This window comes from Fusarium phalaenopsidis (assembly GCF_050370095.1).
Source record: "Fusarium phalaenopsidis strain FUZ10S chromosome Unknown contig_32304, whole genome shotgun sequence".
Classification (NCBI taxonomy): Eukaryota; Fungi; Ascomycota; class Sordariomycetes; order Hypocreales; family Nectriaceae; genus Fusarium; species Fusarium phalaenopsidis.
In genome coordinates, this window is record NW_028145404.1 from 2,607,136 (window position 1) to 2,631,358 (window position 24,223).

Below are 24,223 nucleotides of genomic sequence, written 5' to 3' on the forward strand. Positions count from 1 at the left end.
ACCGGCCGGCACGTGATATCGTTGGGCTGCTCGCGGCGGCTATTTTCCTCTGTGATATAGCTACTTGAATCAGAGGCGTTAAGTGCCTCGCCGGGAATTGATTGAGAAGTCATAGGTCTCTTCAAAATGATTTCTATGGTGTTTTGGCTGTAATTCCTTTCTGAGAGACCTTCCCGTACCCCGCCCGTACCCTCGTCATTACGTGAGAAAAAGTGGGTCCGGTACGCGTTGGGAGCCTTCGCGCACTCAAAGAGATCTGGCGCGTGTCGGAGTCGGGGTACAAAATGACAAAATATCCGCCTCGTCTTTGGTTCGGATTTGGCTCTAGAGATGAGATATGAAGCGCAAAATTGCACGGGAAGGTTTTAATCATCCTATTTAACTGCCCAAATGATTAAATAGTGCTAAATTACCATTAATTGAGATATCCTAGAGTTGACCTCTGAAACCAGGGTAATCAAGCTTTTGTCGTTTCACGAGATACAGAACAAATAGAAACAAACAGGCTCGCATAAGTAGAGCATTACTCTGTGACGAGTCAATCAATGAGACTATTTCTCCAAGGCGATTTTCTCTGTAAAAGATTCTGCCTAGCCATATATGTCTTTGAGTTATTCTCTTTATTTTGCTTGTTTGTAACACTCCAGAAGGTGACTACCCTGAACTGTCCTTTTTACATTTCGCGATGATATTTCCCTAATAAACCCTTCGACTAGAAAGACAGATAAAGAGTATGATTTATTATTCTTGAAATGTCTATGTTACTTGGAATTGTATTATTGTCCTGTCCTTTCCGTGTGTCGCTATCATCGCCGCCAACCCTCATCTTCGATGATTTCTCCCCCGTTGTTATGTGAACCAAAATTTCCCATCCCCTTTATTGGAAGGAAACATCCTATTATTTACTCAAGCCAATGGCTCTCAATCACCGCTTATGTGGCACGAAGATCAGGCACTCATGCATCCCAAACGCCAGAGTGGCCGCTTACATGCTAGGCAGACAGCATTGCAATCCCCTCACGAATTTAAGTCCATGTCTCACTACCTTTCAACTTGGTTAAACATCTCTTTCCTCTCAAAATCGCCAAACACTTGGAGCCATGGACAAAATAGCGCAGAGGTGGATCGAGGCCACCACGGTGAAGCCTGAATGGCTCCCAGGCGGAACCAAATTCTGGTATCGACACTTCTCCGAGCCTGGCAAGTTTCACTTTGTCCTGGTTGACGCCGTCGCGAGGCGTCGTGACATGGCCTTTGACCACAAACAGCTGGCCGAGGCTCTGGAAGAAAAGACGGGCGAGAAGCTGGATGAGGATGCTCTTCCATTCACCTGGATCGAGTACATCCCCGAAACTTCATCTGTCAGGTTCCGCTTTGCCGATAAGAAATGGGAGTATAGGCCTGGAAACGACCTGAGACAATGGGAGGGCGAGCTCTCCTCAGATGAGTCGAATCAGTTCCTACAGAAAGAGATCCCCTCTTCCAACGGCGACGCTGATATAACTGTCGACTTTGTCAACCGCACCGGAACAACCATCAAAGCATTCTGGATCGACTGGCATGGCGAACCGATATGGTACCACACCATCCATAACGGTGAGACAGTGCGTCAAGAAACCTACGTCGGCCATGTCTGGCGATTCGTAGATGCGTTGGATGAGAGGTTTCGGGCCATCTACGCAGCACCGGATCAGCGTAACGATGTCGTCGTTGTCAAAAATCTTGTCGATTTGAACGAGGAAGCTTCTTCGCTAAGCCACGACGACGATTCCGAGGAGGAGGGAGAATCAACTGCTTCGACGACTGAACCTCAACTTTACGTCAAGAATTCCAACGTTTGGTTTAGAAAGAAGGACGGTCAGGACAAACAGTTGTCTAAATATGGTAGTGAGGAACATCCTTACGACGAGGACCAGTTACACCTGTCACCCAACAACCGGTATGCGGTTGCGTGGCAATACACCCCCGAGCAAGACCACAAGATGCACCTCGTGGAATCATCTCCAGACGACCAGATCGAGCCGAAGCTACAAACTGTTCAATATCTGAAGCCAGGGGACAGGGTGAGAATCGACAGACCTCGCCTCTTTGACCTGGAGAGTCATCGTGAGATCCCAACAGACAACGCGCTGTTCAGGAACCCCTATAAAATACGGGATCTGGGATGGAGCAAGAGTGGCCACGAGTACCGCTTCCTCTTCAATGAGCGTGGTCATCAACATCTCAGGGTGATCGGTATTGGGATCGATGGGCAAGTAAGGAATCTTGTTGAAGAACAGAGCAGCACCTTCATCGACTACACAAAGCTGTGTGTCAAACTCCTCAAGGAATCAGACGAGCTTGTGTGGTCGAGTGAGCGCGATGGATGCAACCACCTCTATCTGGTTGATCTCGCCCAAGGTGCCGTCAGCAACCAGATCACAAAGGGAGCTTGGACAGTTGGCGATGTCCAATTTATCAAGGAAGGTGAGCGTCGTGTATGGTTCCAGGGCTATGGACTCCAACCTGAACAGGACCCGTATCACAAACATCTCTGCTGCGTCAACTTTGACGGGCTTGACTTCAAGATCCTAACAGAAGGAGACGGGACCCATTCCTGGACTTGGTCTCAGGACAAGCGCTTCTTGATAGACACTTGGTCGAGGGTTGACTTGGTGCCGACGACAGTCCTACGTGACGGAGCTTCTGGCGAGATGCTACTGGAACTCAGCAAGGCGTCCATGGAAGAATTGGAGAAGGACGGTTGGGTTCCGCCTGAGAGATTTGTAGCCCCTGGTCGAGATGGCGAAACCATGATATACGGAATCATTATTCGCCCTGCCGATTTTGAAAGCAACAAGAAATACCCCGTTCTTGATGACATATACGCTGGACCACACGACTTCCATGTCCCAAAGGCCTTTTCAACTCTCGCCAGACAGCGGAAATGGGCAGACCAGGGTTACGTCGTGGTGCAAGTTGACGGCATGGGGACAAGTCACCGCAACAAAGCCTTCCACGACGTCTGCTACAAGAATGTTCACGACTCAGGCCTCCCAGACCACATTGCATGGCTCAAAGCCGCGGCAGAAACTCGCCCGTGGCTGGACCTCTCCCGCGTGGGTATCATGGGAGGATCAGCCGGCGGGCAGAGCGCGGCCGCAGCTCTCCTGCACCACAGCGACTTCTACAAAGCCGCGGCAGCTGACTCTGGATGTCACGACAACCGCATGGACAAGTTGTGGTGGAACGAGATGTGGATGGGCTACCCCGTCGGCGAGGCGTACGCAGAGTCGTCCAACGTGACGCACGCGGCCAAGTTACGGGGGGCGCTGATGTTGATTGTCGGAGAACTCGATGACAACGTGGATCCGTCCTCGACGTTTCAGCTTGTCAAGGCATTGAACAAGGCTGGAAAGAATTACGAGTTGGTGTTGATTCCTGGGGGTGAACATGGATGTGGGGGGAGCTCGTATGGACTTGCTCGGCAGCGCAAGTTTTTTAGGCGATACTTGCAGAAGGGTGAGAATGTGTGTGTAGATTTGGATGATGCGGTTTCGACTGATTGAGTTGAGTATTGATTTTTGTGAGATATGTTCAATTGAGAAGTTGAAAGCGGTTCTGGGCTGGGTTGTGATATAGTGCAATGGGGATTGAGGCGGAGGAATAGGGGCAGAATGAACTCTAGCTATAGCAGAACGAGGTCATGATTCAACAAGTTAATAAAGTCAACAAATAGAGTAAACCCAGGTTAAACCTCGTCAAAAACACATCTCTCATGAGCATTTCTTGAGCCGAGTTCGAGAGCATGTTGCCAACGATACCTGACGAAGGCTTCGAAAAGGAGAAGCCCGGCTGGACTCACGACGGGTTAGAATAGACTATCGACTCCTAGCCCGAATCTATCGCGATATTTGGAAACGTGGCTTGAGACGATCTCTTGTGGCTGGACTCTGCCCGTCGAGGGGTGGACAGAAAGAAGCAGACAGTATGAATACAGGTACCTGTCTATAGATGCTCAAAGGTTTTGAATATTATGCTAATTACAAATGGGAAAAATTACACAAGACCTTGGATTTTCTGATAGCGATATTTTGAATCATATTAGACTTTGTTTAGACATCGAAGTCAATAAACCCGTGACTTTTATGATTCTGACGTCTACTTTTTTCCTCCACCAACAAACACATGCATCTCAATTAGTCCCGTCCCCCTCCCCCTGTCAGGCTAAAATATTCCCTGCAAAACGCAAGGGGTCTCGGCCATTCTCTGTCTCTATTGTCGACCCTTTAAAGGCCACGACATTCAACGAAAACCTCAGTCAGCCTTTTTTGAGTACCCAAACTCTTGCGCTTCAATCATTTCCGCCCGTGCAAACTTTTGCGTTTGCGGCGCCTTGCTTTTCTTGGTGCATTGGGCTTCTTTTACCCCCCCAGCTAGACATAAGTTGAGGCTTGACGCCTTGTACTTCTGGACAGCTGGCCTTGTTCTAACTTTGGAACCCTTTTTTTTTTTCTCTGGTCTCTCCTCTTAGGTTTCCCTCCTACATTGTCGGGCAAAGATGAAGATCTCGTACTTGTCTGTTGGGCTTCTCGCCCTGTTCAGCCCCTTGGCTGCTGCTTGGAGCAAGGAGGGTATGTTAAACACCTAGACCCTTTGCATTAGCGACTCTAATATCCGGCAGATCGCGAAATCTTTCGCATTCGCGATGAAATCTCTCGCTTCGAGCCCGATCCCGCCGCGACCTTTTACGACATCCTCGGCATCTCCTCTTCGGCCTCGCTCGACGACATCACAAAGGCCTACCGCAAGAAGACGCGCTCTCTGCACCCCGACAAGGTCAAGCAGCAGATGCGCGCCAAGGCCGGCAAGGACAAGAAGACTGGTGCTACCGTTAAGCCGCCCACTCCTGCTGAGATCAAGACCGCCGTTAAGAAGGCTGGTGAGGCTCAGGCCCGTCTGTCTCTGATCGCCAACATCCTGCGCGGACCCGAGCGCGACCGATATGATCATTTCCTCGCCAATGGCTTTCCTCTGTGGAAGGGTACCGACTACTACTACAACCGCTACAGACCCGGCCTGGGTACCGTCATGATTGGCCTGTTCCTTGTTGTTGGAGGTGGTATTCACTACCTGACCCTGTACATGAGCTGGAAGCGCCAGAAGGAGTTTGTTGAGCGCTACATCAAGTTTGCCCGTGACACGGCCTGGGGTGGCGGCCTCAACATCCCCGGCGTCGACGCTGCTCCTGCTCCCGCTCCCGCCCCCGTTCCCTCCGACGATGAGGATACCCCTCCTCCTATTCCTCAGAACCGACGAGAGCGCCGTATGCAGGAGAAGGCTGCCAAGCGCGAGGGAGGTCGCGCCGCTGTGAAGAAGACCCGTCGGGCTCCCCAGCCTGCCTCTGGAACTGCTACCCCTGATGCTGCTGGTCCTACTGGTGCTCGCCGAAGGGTTGTGGCTGAGAATGGCAAGATCCTCGTGGTTGACTCTCTTGGAGATGTGTACCTCGAGGAGGAAGACGAGGAAGGCCAGGTTAACGAGTTCCTCCTTGATGTAAGTTGTCTTTGGCCATTGGATGTAACCAAGCTAACACCGCATAGCCCAACGAGCTCGCCAAGCCCACCTTCAGCGACACCGCCGTCGTCCGTGTTCCCATCTGGTTCTTCAACATCACCGCCGGCCGCTTCCTGTCCAAAAAGACCCCCGAGCTCGAGATCGAGATCCCCGCCGACGAGGACGACTCTGATGTTCCCCAGCGAACACCCAGCACCGACTCTGCCGGCGAGGACTTTGAGCTCCTCGACAAGAGCACCGATTCGCTTAGCAAGGGCAAGGCTTCCGGTGTTCAGCAGGGCAAGGCCAACAAGCGAAAGGGCAAGAAGAGGTAAAGGATGGCCGAGAGCTGCCTAGACAATGATACGACGGAGTAAGGGGAGAAGGACCAGGCGGCACGTAGTATTTAAAAAGAAGGCAAAGTCGGATCAAATCATGAAAAATCTATGATTGGATGCTCAAGTATTGTGTGCCAAGATTGTGCGTCATGTGTTGCTATGTATCAACGAATTATGGTCCAAGAGGCACTGATCGTGTAGAGTCTTGTGCTAAATGACTGATGAGTATAGAAGCACGCTAGTATTGATGTAATTCTATGTCAAATAGGTCGTTACTGACCTATTCCTTTGTAGGTCCTGGTTGACTAGTCTCCTCATCTCGTGGAGCGGGAGGTGGTATATCATCTCTTCGTGGATGCCATCCTCCTGTCCATCCAACCCAACCCGTCTCTCTAGGGCCCCTCGCTAGGGAAATGATAATTGAAGCTCCTACAAAGGCAACTGAACTGAATGAGCAAATGCCGTTAAAGAGTTCATGGGTCTCGACTTACTGCTACAGGCGCCACTTCGTTTCCAACCTCCATCGGCATACAGCTTGTTTCCAACAGCCGTACCCGTCAACTGACCGACAAACGCCAAAGCCATGTACGCAGTGTTTACTCGGTTGCGCGCTCTGGGGTTGATGTTGAAGATGGCGGCGCGGTTTGCTACCTGAGCTGTCTGCATACCAATATCGATGCCGATGGCCTGGATGATGGGGCCTGCCACTGTGGACTTGCTGATGAATGTGCCAACAAGAGTGCCAATCAGCGCGAGGATCTGACCGGCGATTGTTGACAGCAGGGGCACAAAACGATCAATGAGCCTTCCAATCAGCGGGATTGAAATGATGGTTGCGATCGCAGTCAGAGAAAAGAGACCAATCTGCAGCGATGAGTAGTCGTAAGGGGGAGACGCCAGCAAGAAGGTAAGTGTTGTCCAGAACGAAGTAAAGATGGTCGAGAGGGTAAAGGCGATGAGGCAGGACTGGATAAGAACCGGTTCTGTAGCCATCATATAAGGAATCGACCAGAGGGCGCGGAAATAGTTGAGACCGTCTGGGTTAGTAGAAGGATAATCAGGCATGAACAAGAAGAGCACTGAGGCGAGGAGATACTGGGCACCGCAAGAGAACCAGTAAATGTTGCGCCAACTCGTGTAGTTGGAGACAACTCCAGACAGGAACCTGGCCATTAAGAGACCAAGCATGAGTCCAGAAACGACAATGGCCAGGAGAGATGCCTTCCGACGCGGAGGAGCAAAGTCTCCCACGAGGGGGATCATCAATTGAGGTGTGACTGTGGTAACACCGCATATGAAAGACAGGGCGCGAAAGACTGTAAAGTCGTTGGTCACGCAGAGACCTATCCACTAAGTCTGTAAGTGAGGGACTAAAGTTATATGGGTTGTGAGGGCAACTTACAAGAGTCGCGGTAACAATGATGAGTGAGATAATGAAAGGACGTCTCTCGAGGATGTCACCCAGCGGTAAGACAAATACAAGTCCCGCAGCATAACCCGACTGCAGCAGAGTTGCAACTTGAGACGATTCCTCATAAGTGACTTTAAACTCGGTAGCTATCTTGTTGAGAATAGGCTGGTTGTAGTAGAGATTGGCCACGGTAAAAGCAGCAGACTTGGCAAGTTAGAGCTATTGAAATAAGTTTTAACAAATGGACGCACCATGGCATATAGCAAGCAAAGCGCCATGGTCAGCGCAGGCGGAGATTTATCATCCCATCGGCAATTCTTTGGTGTCGTCACTCTACGAATCCAGCTCGAGTCGTACTTTGACTGGACTATCGTGTCTGCCTCGTCACTTGACTCCACAGCGCTTTCAGTAGCTCCAGCCTTGGTTTCAGGGGATGCCACAGCATCAAAGTCATTCCCTTGGGCGATTTCGAGGTCCGAAGTGGTTGGCTTCTCGGCCGAACGGGTGGAAGACGTCATTGGCGGCAACTATTCGCGTCCAGCGCGAGCAACAAGATATATATAAACTTTGGGTTGGCATAAAAGGCATCAATCAAAAGAAGCGACATGGATATCCAAATGTTTTGCAAGAGAGAGAAAAAAAATCGGTGAATGGACCAACAGAGTCAGGGTCATCGATCAAGAGCCTCATAAGTGGGTATTCCCGTTCGCCTTTCGGGATTAGCAGCCTTCGTTTTGATTAGCAAGCAAACAAGCTTAATGGCTAAGGATTGCGACATCGATCTTTGCCAAGTCCGATCTCCGGTGGGATATAGAAAAGAATTGACTTGTGTTTATTATTGGTGATGGAGGAGGATAGTTTCTGTGGGTTAATAGCTAAGACTGGGACTAAGGACGAATGGCATGACAAGTGAAACCATTCTGTATGAGACTCGCCAGGTTGCCTGTCATTGGCACAGACCCGTTGCCCATAACCCTGGGATCTTGATTTGTCTTGATTGCGTTTGTATCCTTCAAGACATAAATGTGATTTCTTCTCTTCACTGCATCTACCTGCCTAGGTAGGCAGCTATGGCGAGGAAGCGGCTATGAAGCCTATCAGAGCCAAGACAAAGCCTATGACCATGTGAAATAAAAGCTTAAAGAACCTCGGCCGGAGACCTATCAATAGTTTACCTAATTTCAGTCCTGCACTCCCGTACGGAGTTGGCATCTTTTAATTTCCCCAACGTGATAGTCCGGCCCGGACATCCGTTTCTCACGGAGGCCCGCTCCGCTCCGAAAAGAGTTATCGAAAACACTCTATGAGAAGCAATACAACAGAGAGCACTGAAACCAGCTGAGTGGCAAACATGAAACGAGGAATCACGCGGGAATAGAGGTCAATGACAATCGGACAGGACAAGGGCTGTAAGCCGTCATCTTCTCTTTGACGCAAGTACCCGACCAACAGATTCCTTCCATCAGCCTTGTCGGCAAAAATAAACCACCTCATCCTATGCGCGTAACGACAGCCGGCAAGTGGGCGTGCCCCTTGAAACCTGACACGGCATCTGGGGGCGCAGGATATGAACCGAATAGGGCAGTCCAAGCTCCCACGGAGGCTGATGCTCCATCTGTACACCTCTAATCTCGCTGGGGCTTGGGTGCGAAAGTGCGAGGTGTGATGCTGCGCCATGCAGGGATCCATCCGCCTGAGGATTTTGCTGGTTGATCCTACGGGGAATATCCCCTCGATACCGGTTTTTTGGGGGGGAACCGTGTAAGCCCGATGCCGTCACGACCACATAAGTATGTGCGGGTGACCTCTTCTTCTTCTGTACGTATTTTGTGCGTCTCTTCTTTTACTCTCTTGACTATTTAGTTACTGGTTAGACTACACTAGCTGGGCCATGTCTGGGCATCTTTTGCCAAGTACTCACCGCCGGCCCCAAGATAACCATCATCTTGTGCAACCACACTCACAGCCCGATTTCGAACAAACAAATTTCCATCAAACAAATTCTCCCATGACTTCCGAACGATTCTCTTCAGGCCCCTTGTGGGCAGCAAAACTCAACCTCCGTCTCCTCTCCATCTCCTTCGACGCCGTCCTCCTAATCGCGGTTCTCACACTCATCGCCGGCTCCTCTTCCGATGCGACAACCATCATCCTCTTCGGACCCCTTGTACGTGTTTCCGCTTCTACTTTCACCGACTCAAGTTGACCGTTTTAGACATGTATGGCGTTTGCGTGGAGTTTCGTGGACGCAATCTACCTCTGCACGCGCAGCCGCCTTGGTCACGAGCCCATTACCCGCATGAAGTTTGACCTAGTCTTGTGCTTGGCGTTTGTGATTGCGTCGTCATTGATTGGATATCTTGGCACCACCGATCATGCTGTACCGACCCTGGACCAGACCACAGACGAGCCTCACCTTGCAACGCGGGCTTTGTTCTGCTTTGGCATTGCTGAAGTGTGAGTTTTGAGGCTTGATGTTCTAGGAAATGGCTACTAACAAGTGCCGCTATAGGTTCGTTCATTCGCTACTGTTCGTCATCGCCCATCAAGAGTGGAAGACCTCGACCAACGAGTTCCAGATCAGCAGCACTCCCTCTGTCGATGATCCTCTTCCGGCTTCAACTTGGACAGTACCACCACCAAAGTCTGGACCTGGTCGGAGAGAAATCGTGGTCCTGAGAGACGAGGAAGAGGGCCTTTTGGCCGACGCACCACGACCATCGAGCGGGTAGCATCCGATTAGCGACCATTTTATGACTTATGACAATAGACTTTCTTTCTTTTCCATTTCCTACCGTGCACTCTCGATCAAATATGCTGGAAGGTGGTGAATAGTTCGACAAACGCATACCGAAATCACTATGTATTGTCAAAGCCACATACTCAACGCAGACAACTAAATGGTCTTGAAAAGATCATACCTTTTTCCTGATACCCATCTACTAATGCCACAAGAGGAGCCCTTGTTTCTATTGAAGGCGTCCCCTGGCTGCTCTGGGTCGCGATTTATTTACCACCTGTCCTGTTCAGTTCTTCCACCTTGCCTCTGGTTCTTGTTAAAATCGTTCACTCCGCCACAGCCTTCCAGACAGGCATGGCACATGAGGTTCCTTGGCCCATTCACTTGAGGCTCCGTAAATTCACAGGAAATATGGTACCGGCGTTGGTCTTCTTCTATTGCCCTGGAGCAAGGACGAATCTTGCCCCAGGGCTCCAGTTTCGTATTGCACTTTAAGCAGTGGGCAACTGGAACGACATGGATACACATGGTGCTGATAGGATCGATGAGCAAGGCACAGTGATACAACAGCTATCGTGTGCTTTCTAAGCCCCTTCTTACAACCGGGTGTAGATGGAGAATGCATCCTCCGCAGGCGAGACTACATATCTTGCTCCGATATAATGCTTATGGGTTAGAATGATCGCTCAGTGTTACAAAACATCATCTGCAAAGTCTCCCTGTTCAATATTTTTGATATAACAGCAGCATGGTGCTGTCATGGCCTTTGTTATCCATGAAGGAAGCATAATAGAAATTAAATGTACATCTAGGTGCGAAACAAAGAATTCTCTGGTACAGCACCCGCACTCTGATCGTTCATTGCTGTCCCAGTCTAGTCATGGTCTTCCTCTGTCAAGCCCGGACAACCTTCCATCTCCGAATCTGGATATGCCATCTTGCACCAAAAGCAATACTGATGTTTCTCCCTTAAATATTCCAGCAACTTCGTAAGTCGCTCACCAATCTCCAATGCATTAAAGTTATCCAGCTCTTCATCCTCCTCGTCAAGATCCTCAGCCGTAGCGTAAACCGTGTGTCCCTTCCCCAGTGCCTTCTTGTCGTCTTCGTCTTCTTGGTCATCCTCGTATGTTGGCAGCCGTGATAGCGACTGCTCAAGGTCGTACCGCATCCGTCGATCACGCTCTGCTTCTTCTCGGTGTCGAACTAGACCGCGGTATAGCACGGGGACTGATTTGAGAGGTCGAGATGATATCGGCGCTGGCTTCTTTTGAGAATCATCGGTCTCATCTGTTGATGCGTCGACTGCATGTTGGCCTTGAGGATCTGCCTTCTCATCGTCCATCCGTTCTGCTGTGCGTTGCGCCGCAAAGAACTGCTTTTCGAGTCTCGCATCCTCGCGCTCCTTCCTAACCCGCTCTCGATACTCATCGGGGTCCATCTTGGCCATCTTGATATCCCTCTCCTCCGCAGCCTCTCGAAGTCTCCTCTTCTTTTCATTTTCCAGTCCAATACCTCCCCTGTCCTCCTTGACGCTGACCTTGATCGGTTCTGTCCGGCCCGGTGCGTTGCCATCATCTGCCTTCTTTCCCAGACCGCCGCCCGTGAAACCCATCTTGGCCATCATGGCAAGACCCTTGCTCTTTTTGGCCTTTGCGTCATCGAGCATCGACGTTGACAAGGCCTTTTCTCGTGCGGCTTCCTCCTCCTCTGCGATCTGGGCTTTTGATTTGACAAGCCCTCGAGCGCGTGATTCACGCTTGAGACGTTGTGTACGTTGCAGAGATGTTTCTTTGATTGGCGCGGGATCCTCGAATGTCATGTTCATGTAATCATCCTCTTCCTCGTCTGGTGCATTTGCACCGTTTTGATGGGAGCTCATGCTGAAATGATAAGCGAATTGTGTCTGGTAAGAACTGACTTGATTGATAGACTGTCGATTGAGCGTGTAATGGTAAAAAACGAGATGGCTGGTGAGTTTGATGGTGTTGATGGATTGTTCTTTCTCACAGCGTGGTCTCCACTAAAACTCAGTGGTCGGAGCGCTGAGATACAGTGCCAATAAGAGTCTCTACTCAACTACTAGGAGGACGGCCTCAACGAGGGACACAGCGTGAGCTGTTTCTGTGCTTTGATGAGGGCTAATTTAATCAAATACTTTACCCGAGTTTTGGACTTCGTTTTCTTGCTACATCTAAGTTAAGATACTCCATATTGGCACTTCGGTCAAGCGGCGCATAGTGTGGCTATCACAGGTGAAGTCATTGGACGAATGTCAGGGACGACGGAAGGTTGGTCAAGGGTGAAGGCACTGTAAGACATGAACAAATTACACTCATAGTATGCTCAAAAGATCATTGAACTCTTTCCTAATTTATGACGTTCTTTAGTCTAAAGCATATCATAAATTAGGGAAGTCTAGACTAAACTTCATGCTCAATTCTATCCAGCAACCTTGCACATAACTTTTTGCCCTATAATAAGTTCCCAAAGCCAAACCAGTATGACAGACGAAAATATGTAATATTGGTATCCTATGCCAAAGTGCTCCTCTACCTGTTCTTGGCCCTCTTTCGAGCCGACTTCTCCCTCTCGTACGCGTTCGCCTCTCGTCCCTCCTCGCTCTGGATCTCGGCCACGAGCCTCTTGTACTTCTTCTCGTACGCCTCGTCCTTGGCCTTCTTGATCCGCAGCTTCTCCCGAGCCATGAAGTTGGCGTCCTTGCGCAGCTCCCGCATCGCTCCCTTGCGCTCCTTCTTGTGCTCCGCCTTGAGCTTGGCTAGCTCCGCCCTCTCTCGGTCGGGGTCGTAGTGCTTGTCCGGGTCGAATGTCTCCTCGAACTTGGGCACGTACGTCTTGATGGCTAGAGGTCGGTGGTGGTGGAGTTCCAGGTTGCGGCGTGATAGCTGGGCAACCTTGAGCATCCTCTCAAACTTGGCCTGGAGCTTCTCAACTCTCTCAGCGAGGGCGAGGGGGAGTCGAGAACGGCAACCCTTGCTGTTCAGATGCTTCAGCACAGCAGCAACCTGACCAAAGGTCTCAAGGAACGCGCTCTTTCCAGTCCACGTATCCGCAGCCGCTTCCAAGAGCTGGGCGGTGGTGTCAAGGATAGCGACCTTGCGAGCCGCCGCCTCCTTACCACCAGTCTCCTCATCAACGCAGTCCGAAAAGTTGAGCGTCCTCACGACCGTTTTGCCAGCACCTTCAGTGCGGATACCAGCGGGGACAGTGTGAAGAGGGAAGTTTCCAAGCTGCTTTGAAGCAGCAACGGGAGCCAGGGCAGAGAGTGTGTTCAGAGAGAAGTTAATCACCTCGGGCACATATCGCTTCGATAGCTTCTGGTAGCTGACGGCAAGAATAGAGAGATATGTGCCGATAGCATAATGAGACAGATTTTGAGGGACTCGTTGACCAAGATACCGCCCAATCGTCAACATGGCAGGTGTGACAACCTGATGGAAGTGATCGGACGTGGGGAAGATGGAGCCAACAGCAGTAAGCAGGATCAGATCTCCGGGGCCCAAGGCCAGAGGCCGTGACTGACCCATCTCCTCAATGTTTTGTCGGAACTGCTGGCTGATCTCGACGGGGAACATCTTGGCAAGAGAGTGAATATGTCGCACAATGCTCTCAAGCACGGCGAAGGGAGGAGAGGTCGCAGGATCCCAAGGCAGAGCGACATAGTCGACCAGAGCTGTGGAGAAGTTGGCCAGCTTCTCCTTGTTCTTGCTGCTGAGCTTCGGGTGGTAGAGGGCGCGGATTCTTTGAACAATGGTAGGGAATGTCTTTGCTGGGTAGGGAGCGATAATCACTCGGAACTCATCGCAAGACTGGGGACACTCAAAGGTGTACGGTAGACCTTGTTCGTCGCCCTTTTGGATTGCCGAGGCTTTTGTCGTCGAGTCGGCCTCAAAAACGGGGTTTCGGCGCTCTTCTTCGTTAAGCAGGCCCTTGGTGAACTCGTCATCTTCCTCCTCGTCAGCCTCTTCGTCAGAGCCCTCCATATCCGAGTCCTCATCACTGTCGACAAGTTCCAGGTCCGATCCGCTGGCGACAAGATCATCATCGATGATAAAGTCATCCTCATCATCGAATCCCAGTTCCGTCGCAGTTGGTCGGGCCCTGATACCGCCTCCAAGGCCGAAATCCTCGTCATCCTCGTCCAAGTCCATCTCATCTTGCTGATTCTTCTTGCGCTTGTCATCTGCCTCATCATCTTCACTATCCGAGACCTCTTCTCCTCTCATGCGTCTCTGGCGCTTATCTTCAAGCTCCTTAAGCCTCTTGGACTCCTCCTCAGCCTTTTCCTCGTCTGTCTTGGTTCGATCCGCAGGCTGGGCCCTCTTATCCTGGGCGAGTTTCTTCACTTGGAGATCAAAGTTCTTTTCGAAAGCATCGCGATCAACGCCAGCGATTGTCGAGACTGCAGCCTGAGCCTTGGTTCCCTGTCGACCTTGAGACAAGAGCGCATGGAGGTTCGGTAGCTCCTTGTCGAGTTCTGCTCGCAGATCGTCGTCTTGATCCTTGGCCGCTTGTCGCTCATACTTGTGCAGCTTGGACTTTGCAATGACCTCTTCCATAACCTCCTTCTTAGTCTTTTTCCGCTCGGGCTCATCGTTTTCGCCGTCCTCTCCGTCGCTGCCAGTCGCTGCCATGTCGCGAAGGCGCTTCAGTCGCTGTCTCTCTCGTACTGAGCCGTCGCTGTCATAATCCTCGTCGAGATCGTCTTCTTGGAAGTCGTCCACAGGCCGCATATCCTCAAAAGAAAGAGATTTTCCCATATGTGTTAGACCCTCTTCGGGCTCGTCATCCTCCAGGTCAAACATGGAGCTCTTCTTGTGGCTTCTCTGTTTCTCTCGGGCGAATCGTTCCAACATCTTCTCTTCGGGTGCCATGGTCGGGTCGTTTTCACCGAATCGACGATCGAGGATACCTCCAACCTTGTTGCGTCGTTGCATCTCGACTAGGAGCGTTTCTCGGCGCTTTGGGTTCCGTTAGTTGGATTGTCACCCAATGCGACAGTGTCTGGCAACTCACTCTCTCCTCGCTGGCCGCCTTGGCCTGACCAGGACGGCCTTTGATACTGCCTGCAATACCAGGCGCCTTCGGCCGGTTGGTGGTGACCTCAAACTTGGGTCCTTTCGCATGCTTCAGGTCGAAAGGGTTGAATTGCTCGCGAATGCCTTCCAACACAACCCCTCTCTGCAGTCGCTTTTCGTTACGGGACCGCTCATCTTGAGCAACACGGCGCTTCTGCTTCTTCGACTGCTGAGGGCCGACAATTCCTTGCTCTCGGAGCGACGCCTTGAGGCGCTTGAGCTGGGAGCCGGCCATGGCGAATGCGATGCTAATTGCAACTTGCGCTACGACCGAGTCTCCAAGATTTTTTCCAATGGAAAAAGCGTTATCGTTATCAGCAAATTATTGTGGGGCGGCTTCTATAAGCATGAGACCCTGCCACCTCTGGAAAGGATCTGATCAAAATTTCAGGTGTGTTCTTTCACGTGACATCAAGGCGTAATTGGTTTAGTGGTAAAATTCTCCGTTGCCATTCGAGTAACGTCGGGGAGCCCTGGGTTCGATTCCCAGATTACGCATCTCTTTTTGCCTTTTTCCTCGTGTCTCTCTTGAATGCGATTGCCGTTTTCTTTTTGCTCGTCAAGACAATTTCGTTGTGTTCTCGTCAAACTCTCACCCATCATCTGGGGGACGTGCCAAAAGTGGAGCCGTCCACAGTCCCCAGGTACCTTATGCAGGAGCTAAAAGCGGTATCCTATGGCAGAATGCCCTGACGTCAGGAGCTCTCGCCTATCGCTATCGCCAACTTTAATGAACATGAACTCAACAAGCAGATCTAATCAACATGGGCTGGGCAAGCAGCCTACTCGCCTTCGCCCGCGATGAGCGGGTAGTTCTTGTGAGCCTGGGTCTTGCCACTTTTGGTCTCGTTAGTACCATATTCACCACACTTACATACATCCGCGACGAAAACGAGATCCCTCCAGCACAGCCAAAGACCCAATACATCACGCAGGACACAGAGGATTCTCTAGAACTCGAGACCCTTGAGAAGCTTCTAGACCATCCAAACTATTCAATCAGGGATATAGCCATCAAGATTCTTTGCGATCGGGCTATCAACGACCGCGAAACAACACATTCCTTGCTTTTTGGCATCACGCGGCCAGACTACGATGAGCGTATGAAGTGTCTTCGGGCGCTGGCCCTACTTACAGGGCAAACACTTGGTATGAAGACTTGACACTTTTCGGGGAGACAACTAACCACCTTAGGTCTGGATGGGCTATCCAAGTTGAACAATCCCAAAGGCTATTCTGCCCTTGTGAGGTCTCTCGAGCTTAGCTTGGACGATGTCGAGCGACCAGATCTCACTGATAGCCACTGGGACGAGTACTACCTTCGCGATATGGCCGAGAGGTTTTGTCTCATGTTCATCCTTGAGCTGACCAACAAGTATGGTTCTCGCGATCTGATTAAGGCGCGGTTCGTCGAGAAATGGCTAGCAAAGCAGGAATGGGGGACTGACCCTGAGGAGAGACGCCGGAACTTCAAGAACTACATGGACCTCAAGAGCAATCGGATCGTCGAGATCGTGGATAGAATCAAGGATGAGAGGCGTGGACGTAAGGCGTTGGAAAAGGCAGGGTTGGTGGACTGGAAGGAGAGCATGCGGACCATCTTTCGTAAGACCCCAGAGGCCACCATGGATATCCAGGAGGAGGCTGCGGACGGCGCTCTCGCCGAGCAGCAGATTCCTCGCACCCGGGAGCATTCGGCCGAGGAGCAGCGACTTCGACGACAACATCGAGAGGCGATGGTGCTCAACGACGGAACTCGACCACTGGGCAGAGAGGACATAATCGAGCGGGATCACGGTTCTCCGACCTAGTAAGAGCGAGGAATCGGCAAGAAGAACATCTACCAGGTCGGTTGTGGCATCAAAAATTGTCAGCCAAAGGCCCAGCGCAGCGCCGAGGTTGTCGTTATGAAGGCAGCGCATAGAAGCACAGCCTTTCAGACAGCGGGCAGAAGAGGTCACCACTGCTACTCCTACTCACGCCCAGGTCAATCATACCTACGGCAACATAGCAGATACGTTCTGATCGGTGCTATACCAACATTTTGCAGCCTCGAGACAGGCTTCACGGAACAGTATCGGGGTCCAGACATGACTAAAGTTAGGTCTATTGCTAAGAAGTCATTCGCGTTCAGCGCTACCCATAATTCATTATTCTTAATGGTGCTATATGTAGTCCATCCCTGCCTGTCTACTTCCCCTTCTCCAACTCCTTGAAGTAAGTATCAGCTAATATCCCCTTGCTCTTGGGCCAGATACGGCGGTGTCCTGTCTCTTTGGCAAATATTCTTTCGTAGAGCCTCCATGCCTTCGTTGGAGACTGCACGTTCAAACTTGGCGTTAAGGGGAGGCTGACCGTAAAAGGCTAGGACCAGATTACTCCCCCCCGGTATCTTTATGTCACTGAACCAACGAATTCTGTGCTCCCAGAAGGGAAAGTCCTCCCCCAGGCCAAGCTGCTGGAGAAAGTCGTCAAGAAGGTCAAGGTTAAAGTCCCTCGAGTCCTTGCACTTGAACGCGGTGCGGATCAGCTTTTGCCAGTCATCCGGCTTTGCGAGGTCGGCAAACTGGAAGAGGGCGACAGCGAGCTGACCCCATCGCAACACCAAGTCAGGGTTCATGGTTCCTTCTAGGTGACGGAACTCGACGGTGCCCTTGGCGTAAACTTCCTCTTCGTGCTGCTCTTGGGGCTGGCCCTTCGCGTTGAGGGCCTGACAAGTTGATATGGACAGCGAGACCTTGCGGCAGTACCGCTTGAGCTGGTCCAGGTCACGTACTATCCACATCTCTTTCAAGACGACCCAGAGGAGAGGATCCTCCTCAATCTCGTCGGGGAAATACTTCTTGAGGTCCGGGTGTGGAGCTCTGTTCTGGGAATCCCGTCTTATCTCTTCTGCATTCATCATCAAGGCAGCTGAGTATGTCAGGTGCCTCCTAAAGGGGTGGCAGAGGCTGAAGACAATATTCTCCACACAGCACATGAGGCAGAACATCTTTCGAAGGAGATGTATAGGGAAGATCTGCTGACCCTTGCCAACATGGACATGTAGTCCGCAGGTGACAGCTTCAATCACCCTGACTTTTGTTGCAACGCCGCCCACGACATCAAGGATCCTCTCCCAGTCCTCGGGCACGTCCTGGCAGACTGGGCTGATGAGTTCAAGGCCGGTCAGCTTCCAGTATCCGTCCCAGGCCAAGGACTCACTGAGTGAGCCGTCTTGCTCGAGGGACCACGCGTGGTAGTTGAGTTTTAGGTCGCCCACGTGGAAGAGACCGTGTTTTCCGAGCTCGCGCTTCCAGGGGCGGCCGGTGCCGTTGCTGTGGTTGCAGATGAAGTACGCCGGATGGCCGAACGAAGAGATGATACCCGCTATCTGATGGGCTCGGCGAGAAAAGCAGCGCCCGTGGGCAATCTCCCTGGGGTCTTGAGGATGGGGGTCGTTCTCAGGGGTAGTGTCTTCTTCGGAGGATGCGTCAACGTCCATCGGGTCAGAATCAAGAAGGCTCGATGCAGGAACTGAGCCGACGTCCATCATTGAAGTATCTAATGAACTCACTTCTGGATCAGTCAGCAATTGATCAAGCAGCCAGGAATCGAAATTCCTTATGGCCATGTCTAAATTCAAATCATCCTTACTTGTGGTCGAGGTTGGCTCAGTTTCTGGAAACGTCGGGGTCCATGGTTGCGAGTCCCGACGGGATGCCCCTTTGACCGAGCCTTCTTCTTGTGCTAAACGAAGCTTTTCTCCGATGTCAAAGAATAGCTGGTCAGGGGGGTCGTCGATATACTGATAAGTGTAAAGAGATGGTTTTAGGTCCTTGGTTGGATGTTCCGACGTAGGGAGCAACATTTCCAGCTCCACGCCAAAGGAGTAGGTGCTGTTACTGGTGCCCTTGACGCCTTTGGTGAACTTGGCCCAGTTCTGAGCCTCCATCTCAGCATCGTCCAGCGACCTGTAAGATCTCCCCAGCCCAGGCTCCGGATCATATTTGAGGACGGGTCTTGTACGAACCGGCCAGTAGATCAAGTCTGGGACTTGAAATTCTTTCCTTGGCGTGTAATACCTCATCTTTCCTATACCATCTGAGCGCAGACAATCGAAAACGGTGAAGCCTTGTTCGACACGCTGTCTCAAGATTCTTGACGCTGCGATGAGAGATGAGTCGTGCACTGGTCGAGGAGGTTCGAGAATAAACTTGCAAATGGCGACCCAATCCACGATGGCTGGACCGTGGAGAGTTCCGCAATGTTGATTCAGCTCAATACGTGGGTGCGTCGGATCGGAGGCGTTCTGAAAGTTGTATGCCGCCTGGAACTTGTGCTTATTGCCTCTCTTTTTAACAGCCAACTTCAAGAGATGGAGTAGGTCTGGGATAGATTTAGCTTTGTGAATCTTGTCGAGTCCTGGTCTATACCTCCCTTCACACAACTCTCCAGGATGGGCCATGACCCTGAGCTGTCGGCGGTGCCAGGAGAGGCGATCAGTCCAAGGATCATCGATAAGAACACCCAAACCCAATTCCGTCTTGAGGTCAATGGGATGATGCTCCCTGACAAGGTTTGTGAACTGAAAGCCCAGAGAGGGCAGTGAGCTTGGTCCGCAGTGAGGGGGGTGAAGCGTACTCAGGAGAGGGTCTGTCACCCATAACATGGATGCGATTTCCTTCAGTCGTTCGAGGTTAAAGGCTCCTTGTCGAGGCGTGAATGTGAGTTTTAGTCTTGTTTCAGCGCTAGTAAAGGTGATTAACTTCTCGTTGAGGAGCTTGAGGACCGCCTCAAGTTGTCTGTATTGGTCGCAAGTAGGCTCAAGGTAAGGAGACGTGACCTTCATCCCGATCCAGCGATACTCATCGCACTGAGTCTCCTGGAGATTCTTTTCATAGCTAAACGTCCACATCTCAGCTCTAGGAAACTCCCAATAATGAGCCAGAAGCTTCTCAAGAAATAGAGCGGCCCACAAGCCACAATCTTCTCTCACTTGAGGATCCGTGAAACCAGCAGCGCTTCTCTGATAGTTGTTGGCGGGGTAGGGAACAGGACTTCCTTGAGGCCGCACGTAGCCTGAGTCGTGCTGGCCGGGATCCTCCTTGTAACGGAGCGCCAGGAGGAAGGGTAGCTCGATGCGGGTTAGCAGCTCTGACGACATGATGAGTGATATCGGTGTCGAAGCTGTACTCCAGGTGCCAGTGACGAGCTAGTTGCTATGTTCATCTGAAATCAGTCACTCATTCGGCGTAGCGGTGTCGAAGTATATATGTTTGCCACGGGAATAAAGGAACATGGTAGCGACCCTTGATGGCAATAGGTGAATCAAGGAACTGCCGCTAGACGAAGCATGACGAGGTTTTGTTCGACGACATGACTGCAGTTTATTGGGGGAAGCGGTGCTTCACATACGGAACAACCATGAACACACGCTGCTGAACACGGCCTGTGTGGGTTTAATTGTCAATGGCAACTTTCTTTGTCTAACACACCATGTTGGCCTATGTTTGGACCCAGAACATCACTGCAGTGTCAAATCGCATGGAGTAGACTCAGATACACTGGTATGTGCTCGTTCCTATTGGTACCTACGGTGATATGTCAAGTTCGCGGTGGGCGACGATTCACACAATGCAGAGCTGTCTTTTACCATTTATACCAACTAAATCCTAAATTCCTGTTGAATGAAATATGGCACCCTTCTGCAGGTATATTCTGGGATTGAGTCCGGTTGTGCGAATCCCCGTTGGTGTCTATCATCACAAGCTACCCTATGCTGACCCTCGACAGGAACTATTGGCCGGATGAAAAGTTCGGAAAGGAAACCCTCGACAACTAACTACTAGATCAATATTGATGTGTAAGTACCAATTATTCCAATATATTCCAGCCAAGAAGGTAGTGTGGGATGGCGGGTGGAATGGGTTCACCCACCGTATTAAGGCCATGGTAATAACATGAACACGATGTTCCATTCTTTGTTCAGAAACATGTTGCAAGGGCATTGCCCTTTTCTATTTATAGACTTAACCTGAATATCTCATCCAGCACTAAAAACGAATGTTGGAGGGCTTTGCTGATTGTCACACAGTTCAGGGGTTGATTTGACATTGGGGAGTTGCACCTCCTCGTTCGTTTCGAGTCTTGCTCAATGCTGTGCTAGCCTGTGAGGGAGCCCCAATATCGCTGCTGGGTTGCAGAGGCTGGGTTATGTGCAAGAGAGGCAAGGTAGGCTGTCAAACGCAGCTTGTCTCCTTGATCGATCTTGGAGTTGGAGAACCAGCTCCAACAGGACCTGAGATCCTGCAGGGAATTCTCCGCATGGCATTCGGCGACCTCAACAGAGAGCATGCCTGTTCATAGCTACGCCGACAAGAAAGGAACAAAACGCCAAAACATCAAGAGTGCTACCTAACTCCTCTCAAGCATAATGAATAGATTTGGAGAACATCATAAAATAATCTAACAATCCAGAGTACTTTTGTTTATTCTTATCATGTCCTACTGACTCTCTTTAGAGAACAAGATCCTTGCTGCTCCTTTACTCCCGGCTGCGCTTCCCACCACCTCGCGGCTTCACCTCGCACATGGTGACGATGGCCTTGCAGACGATGATGCAACTCTCAAAGTTGTACCCATCTGCTTCCCCATACTTGACGATCTGGGGCGAGACCTGGAGCTCAAGCTGAGTGTTCTCCATGTTTCCTCTGGTGTATCGGATGTCGACATTATCATCCTCGTATTGGTCCTGCACACCCATCGGAAGGAAGAAGGCTCTCGACGCCATGAACAACATGTTGAGATGCATAGCTCGATCAATGATTTTCTTCAAGCGGCGCTCCACACCCTTGGCCTTCTCGGCGTGCTTGGTCATCTCGAGGTCCGTGAAGACGTGTAGGTCGGCCTTGAGGCCGTTCACAAGCTTAGCTGCCTGAGCATTGTTTACGCCATCGCGAGTAGAGCTTAGAACACTGGCTGTCTGCGCCTTCAACGGGCTGAAGTTCTTCATCTCCTCGGCATCGCCCCCTAGAGTTGTAAACAGCAGAACGAAGAGAAAGGGGGTTGGTGGACGATCTTACCTGCGACATCGATGCAGAGGCGATTGAAAGATTGCCCGCCGCGACCACCCCAAATGTTGGATCCCGCCTGGAACACCTCGCTGTTGATACGGTCCCAAATGTGCTTCTGGAAGTGAAAATTGACCAGTTCCGGGTCTTGCTTGCGCTTGGCTCTGAGCGCGTTGACTTGGGCTGTGTTAGCTCCTGGAGGAGCTGTGGCACGGGTTGGATCCCTGGTGAGGACTTGGAGGGTGAAGTTCTGAATCTCATGGGCAAGTTGAAGCCACTCATCCTCAATCTTATCGTCTGAGATCTTTTCATAAGGGAAGTCGGAGCCCTTCTTCAGTTCAGCGTCCAGTGCGCTAACGTCGAGCCTCAGGTCGTGGATAAAATCCTTCTGTTCCTGGTTCTCAGCCTTGAGGGTTTCGAAAGAAGCAGAGAGCTCCTTTTCTCTGGCTCGGCTGGCATCGAGGGCCTTCTGGCACTCGGCAAGGTCACCACCAGCACCTTGAGTACCTTCAGCGCCCCGAGTACCTTGAGCGCTGAGTGCTGCCAACTGGGCCTCGAGGGCGGTGATCTTTTCTTGCATAGCCTGAGCATCCAAGACGCCCTGCATACTCCTCTGGGCCGCATCGGCATCATCGCGTATGTGAACGAGAAACTCGCTAAATTGCTGGAGACTGGCAGTTCTGGCTGGATGGAGAGCTGCTGGGTAGAGAGCTGCTATGTGGTGACCCGCTGGGCGAAGAGTTGTTGCTTCATGGGGGATTGTCGTCAACGAAGTGGCTTCTGTCTCTCCGTTGATCGGTGGCTGCGAGGGAGCTAGCGAGGTTGCAGGAGTCGTTTCCACTGACTGAGTCGCCAAGTTGGATGGAGCCGCTGGCTCGGTAGGAGAAGTTGGGGACGAGGACGACGCTCCATCGGAAGATCTGTTCTTATTCTTGAAAACGATTCGGGGTTTCTTTGCAGGAGAATCGGTGTGCTCCCTGGGCGCACCTCGCTTGCTGACTGGAGAAACTTGCTCTGACGACTTGGCGGCTTTCTCGGAAACGACTGCAGGAATGGATGAGTTTGAGCCGGAGCTCTCGTATCCTGCGTCTTTGTCTCTCTTTGCGGCTCGGCGCGCTGCAGCACACTTGGCGGCTCTGGCTTTCTTGCGAGCCATGAGAGGGACATCATCGCTGGAGCTGGAACGGGTCAAGTTGGCTGAGGTTGCTTTAGCCTTGGAGGCGGAGGAGACCTTGGGGGCTGAGACTCTCTTGGAAGGCTCCGGATAGAAATCATCGTCGGAGCATGGGTTGGTAAACTTGGTCGGCGCAGCGGCGCGTTGCTTTCGTGGGCGCCGAGGGGGAGACGCCATGTCGATAGAGCGTTGCGAGCGACCGCTTGAAATAGATGTATGATGAGAGCAGAAGAATGGGAGATTGAGGGGAGAAGTAGTTGAGAGAGAAAGGAAGAGAGAACAAGTGAGACGGGTTGAGCAGGGTGAAGAGGGTTGCCGGCCTAGCACAAGCCGGCACAGCACAAGCCGGCACTGGCAGACACCTGCAGGTGATGCAAGTTATTTTACAGCAACGCACTGATATTGATGGAAATTGACTGCTATTCACAATGACGCTATACAATGTCGGATGCAAACAGGCAAACGATGCGATATCGGTGTTGGTCACTGAGGAGACCTTTCAGGGGGTGACAATGGTGCAGCGATTCATTCTCCAAGGGAAGAAGCAGTCTATCGATTGCAATTCAAAGCGTACTTCCATACAATATAAATGACTATTGAGTCATCTCGCTTTAGAATCGTAGACGGGTATCCTGATTGTCAAAGATGAAAGGACATCATACCTCTTCACACTAATAGACAGCTATTAACATAACAGACAGTAGAACTATATCTGCATTGCATTTACTTGCTCAAGAGGGTATAACTAACTGGTATCTATACTATAACTACTATATCTAGGGGATTCACTCCTATCCTCGAATTCATTCCTTCGTCCAAAGTTCCATTCCGTAAACCTCCATCGCTAGTACCAAAACAAGACCAAATCATAACC

General features: G+C 51.1%; 9 protein-coding genes and 1 non-coding gene across 10 annotated transcripts; 5 read left to right on the plus strand and 5 right to left on the minus strand.

Moving 5' to 3' along the window:
* Positions 1-1,100: 1,100 nt before the first annotated feature.
* LRP88_10080 (uncharacterized protein) lies at positions 1,101-3,548 on the plus strand (the record flags this gene model as incomplete). Its single annotated transcript, XM_083246549.1, has 1 exon — positions 1,101-3,548. One exon carries the CDS (start codon positions 1,101-1,103, stop codon positions 3,546-3,548), a length of 2,448 nt encoding a protein of 815 aa, XP_083097662.1.
* Positions 3,549-4,540: 992 nt separating this feature from the next.
* On the plus strand, positions 4,541-5,870 carry LRP88_10081 (J domain-containing protein; the record flags this gene model as incomplete). The annotated part of the gene is made up of 3 exons (XM_083246550.1): positions 4,541-4,613; positions 4,664-5,535; positions 5,583-5,870. 3 exons carry the CDS (start codon positions 4,541-4,543, stop codon positions 5,868-5,870), a joined length of 1,233 nt encoding a protein of 410 aa, XP_083097663.1.
* Positions 5,871-6,153: 283 nt separating this feature from the next.
* Positions 6,154-7,802, minus strand: LRP88_10082 (major facilitator superfamily domain-containing protein; the record flags this gene model as incomplete). Its single annotated transcript, XM_083246551.1, has 4 exons — positions 6,154-6,314; positions 6,365-7,223; positions 7,276-7,488; positions 7,536-7,802. 4 exons carry the CDS (start codon positions 7,800-7,802, stop codon positions 6,154-6,156), a joined length of 1,500 nt encoding a protein of 499 aa, XP_083097664.1.
* A 1,490-nt stretch (positions 7,803-9,292) lies between these two features.
* On the plus strand, positions 9,293-10,016 carry LRP88_10083 (uncharacterized protein; the record flags this gene model as incomplete). Its single annotated transcript, XM_083246552.1, has 3 exons — positions 9,293-9,451; positions 9,500-9,741; positions 9,797-10,016. 3 exons carry the CDS (start codon positions 9,293-9,295, stop codon positions 10,014-10,016), a joined length of 621 nt encoding a protein of 206 aa, XP_083097665.1.
* Positions 10,017-10,898: 882 nt separating this feature from the next.
* Positions 10,899-11,906, minus strand: LRP88_10084 (uncharacterized protein; the record flags this gene model as incomplete). The annotated part of the gene is made up of 1 exon (XM_083246553.1): positions 10,899-11,906. One exon carries the CDS (start codon positions 11,904-11,906, stop codon positions 10,899-10,901), a length of 1,008 nt encoding a protein of 335 aa, XP_083097666.1.
* Positions 11,907-12,576: 670 nt separating this feature from the next.
* On the minus strand, positions 12,577-15,358 carry LRP88_10085 (nucleolar 14 family protein; the record flags this gene model as incomplete). Its single annotated transcript, XM_083246554.1, has 2 exons — positions 12,577-15,006; positions 15,062-15,358. 2 exons carry the CDS (start codon positions 15,356-15,358, stop codon positions 12,577-12,579), a joined length of 2,727 nt encoding a protein of 908 aa, XP_083097667.1.
* A 181-nt stretch (positions 15,359-15,539) lies between these two features.
* On the plus strand, positions 15,540-15,621 carry LRP88_10086. Its single transcript has one exon. It is a non-coding gene; the product is annotated as a tRNA-Gly (tRNA).
* Positions 15,622-15,887: 266 nt separating this feature from the next.
* On the plus strand, positions 15,888-16,934 carry LRP88_10087 (uncharacterized protein; the record flags this gene model as incomplete). Its single annotated transcript, XM_083246555.1, has 2 exons — positions 15,888-16,224; positions 16,318-16,934. 2 exons carry the CDS (start codon positions 15,888-15,890, stop codon positions 16,932-16,934), a joined length of 954 nt encoding a protein of 317 aa, XP_083097668.1.
* A 413-nt stretch (positions 16,935-17,347) lies between these two features.
* LRP88_10088 (uncharacterized protein) lies at positions 17,348-20,269 on the minus strand (the record flags this gene model as incomplete). The annotated part of the gene is made up of 3 exons (XM_083246556.1): positions 17,348-18,678; positions 18,760-19,491; positions 19,549-20,269. 3 exons carry the CDS (start codon positions 20,267-20,269, stop codon positions 17,348-17,350), a joined length of 2,784 nt encoding a protein of 927 aa, XP_083097669.1.
* A 1,380-nt stretch (positions 20,270-21,649) lies between these two features.
* On the minus strand, positions 21,650-23,526 carry LRP88_10089 (uncharacterized protein; the record flags this gene model as incomplete). The annotated part of the gene is made up of 2 exons (XM_083246557.1): positions 21,650-22,134; positions 22,188-23,526. 2 exons carry the CDS (start codon positions 23,524-23,526, stop codon positions 21,650-21,652), a joined length of 1,824 nt encoding a protein of 607 aa, XP_083097670.1.
* Between the last annotated feature and the right edge of the window lie 697 nt (positions 23,527-24,223).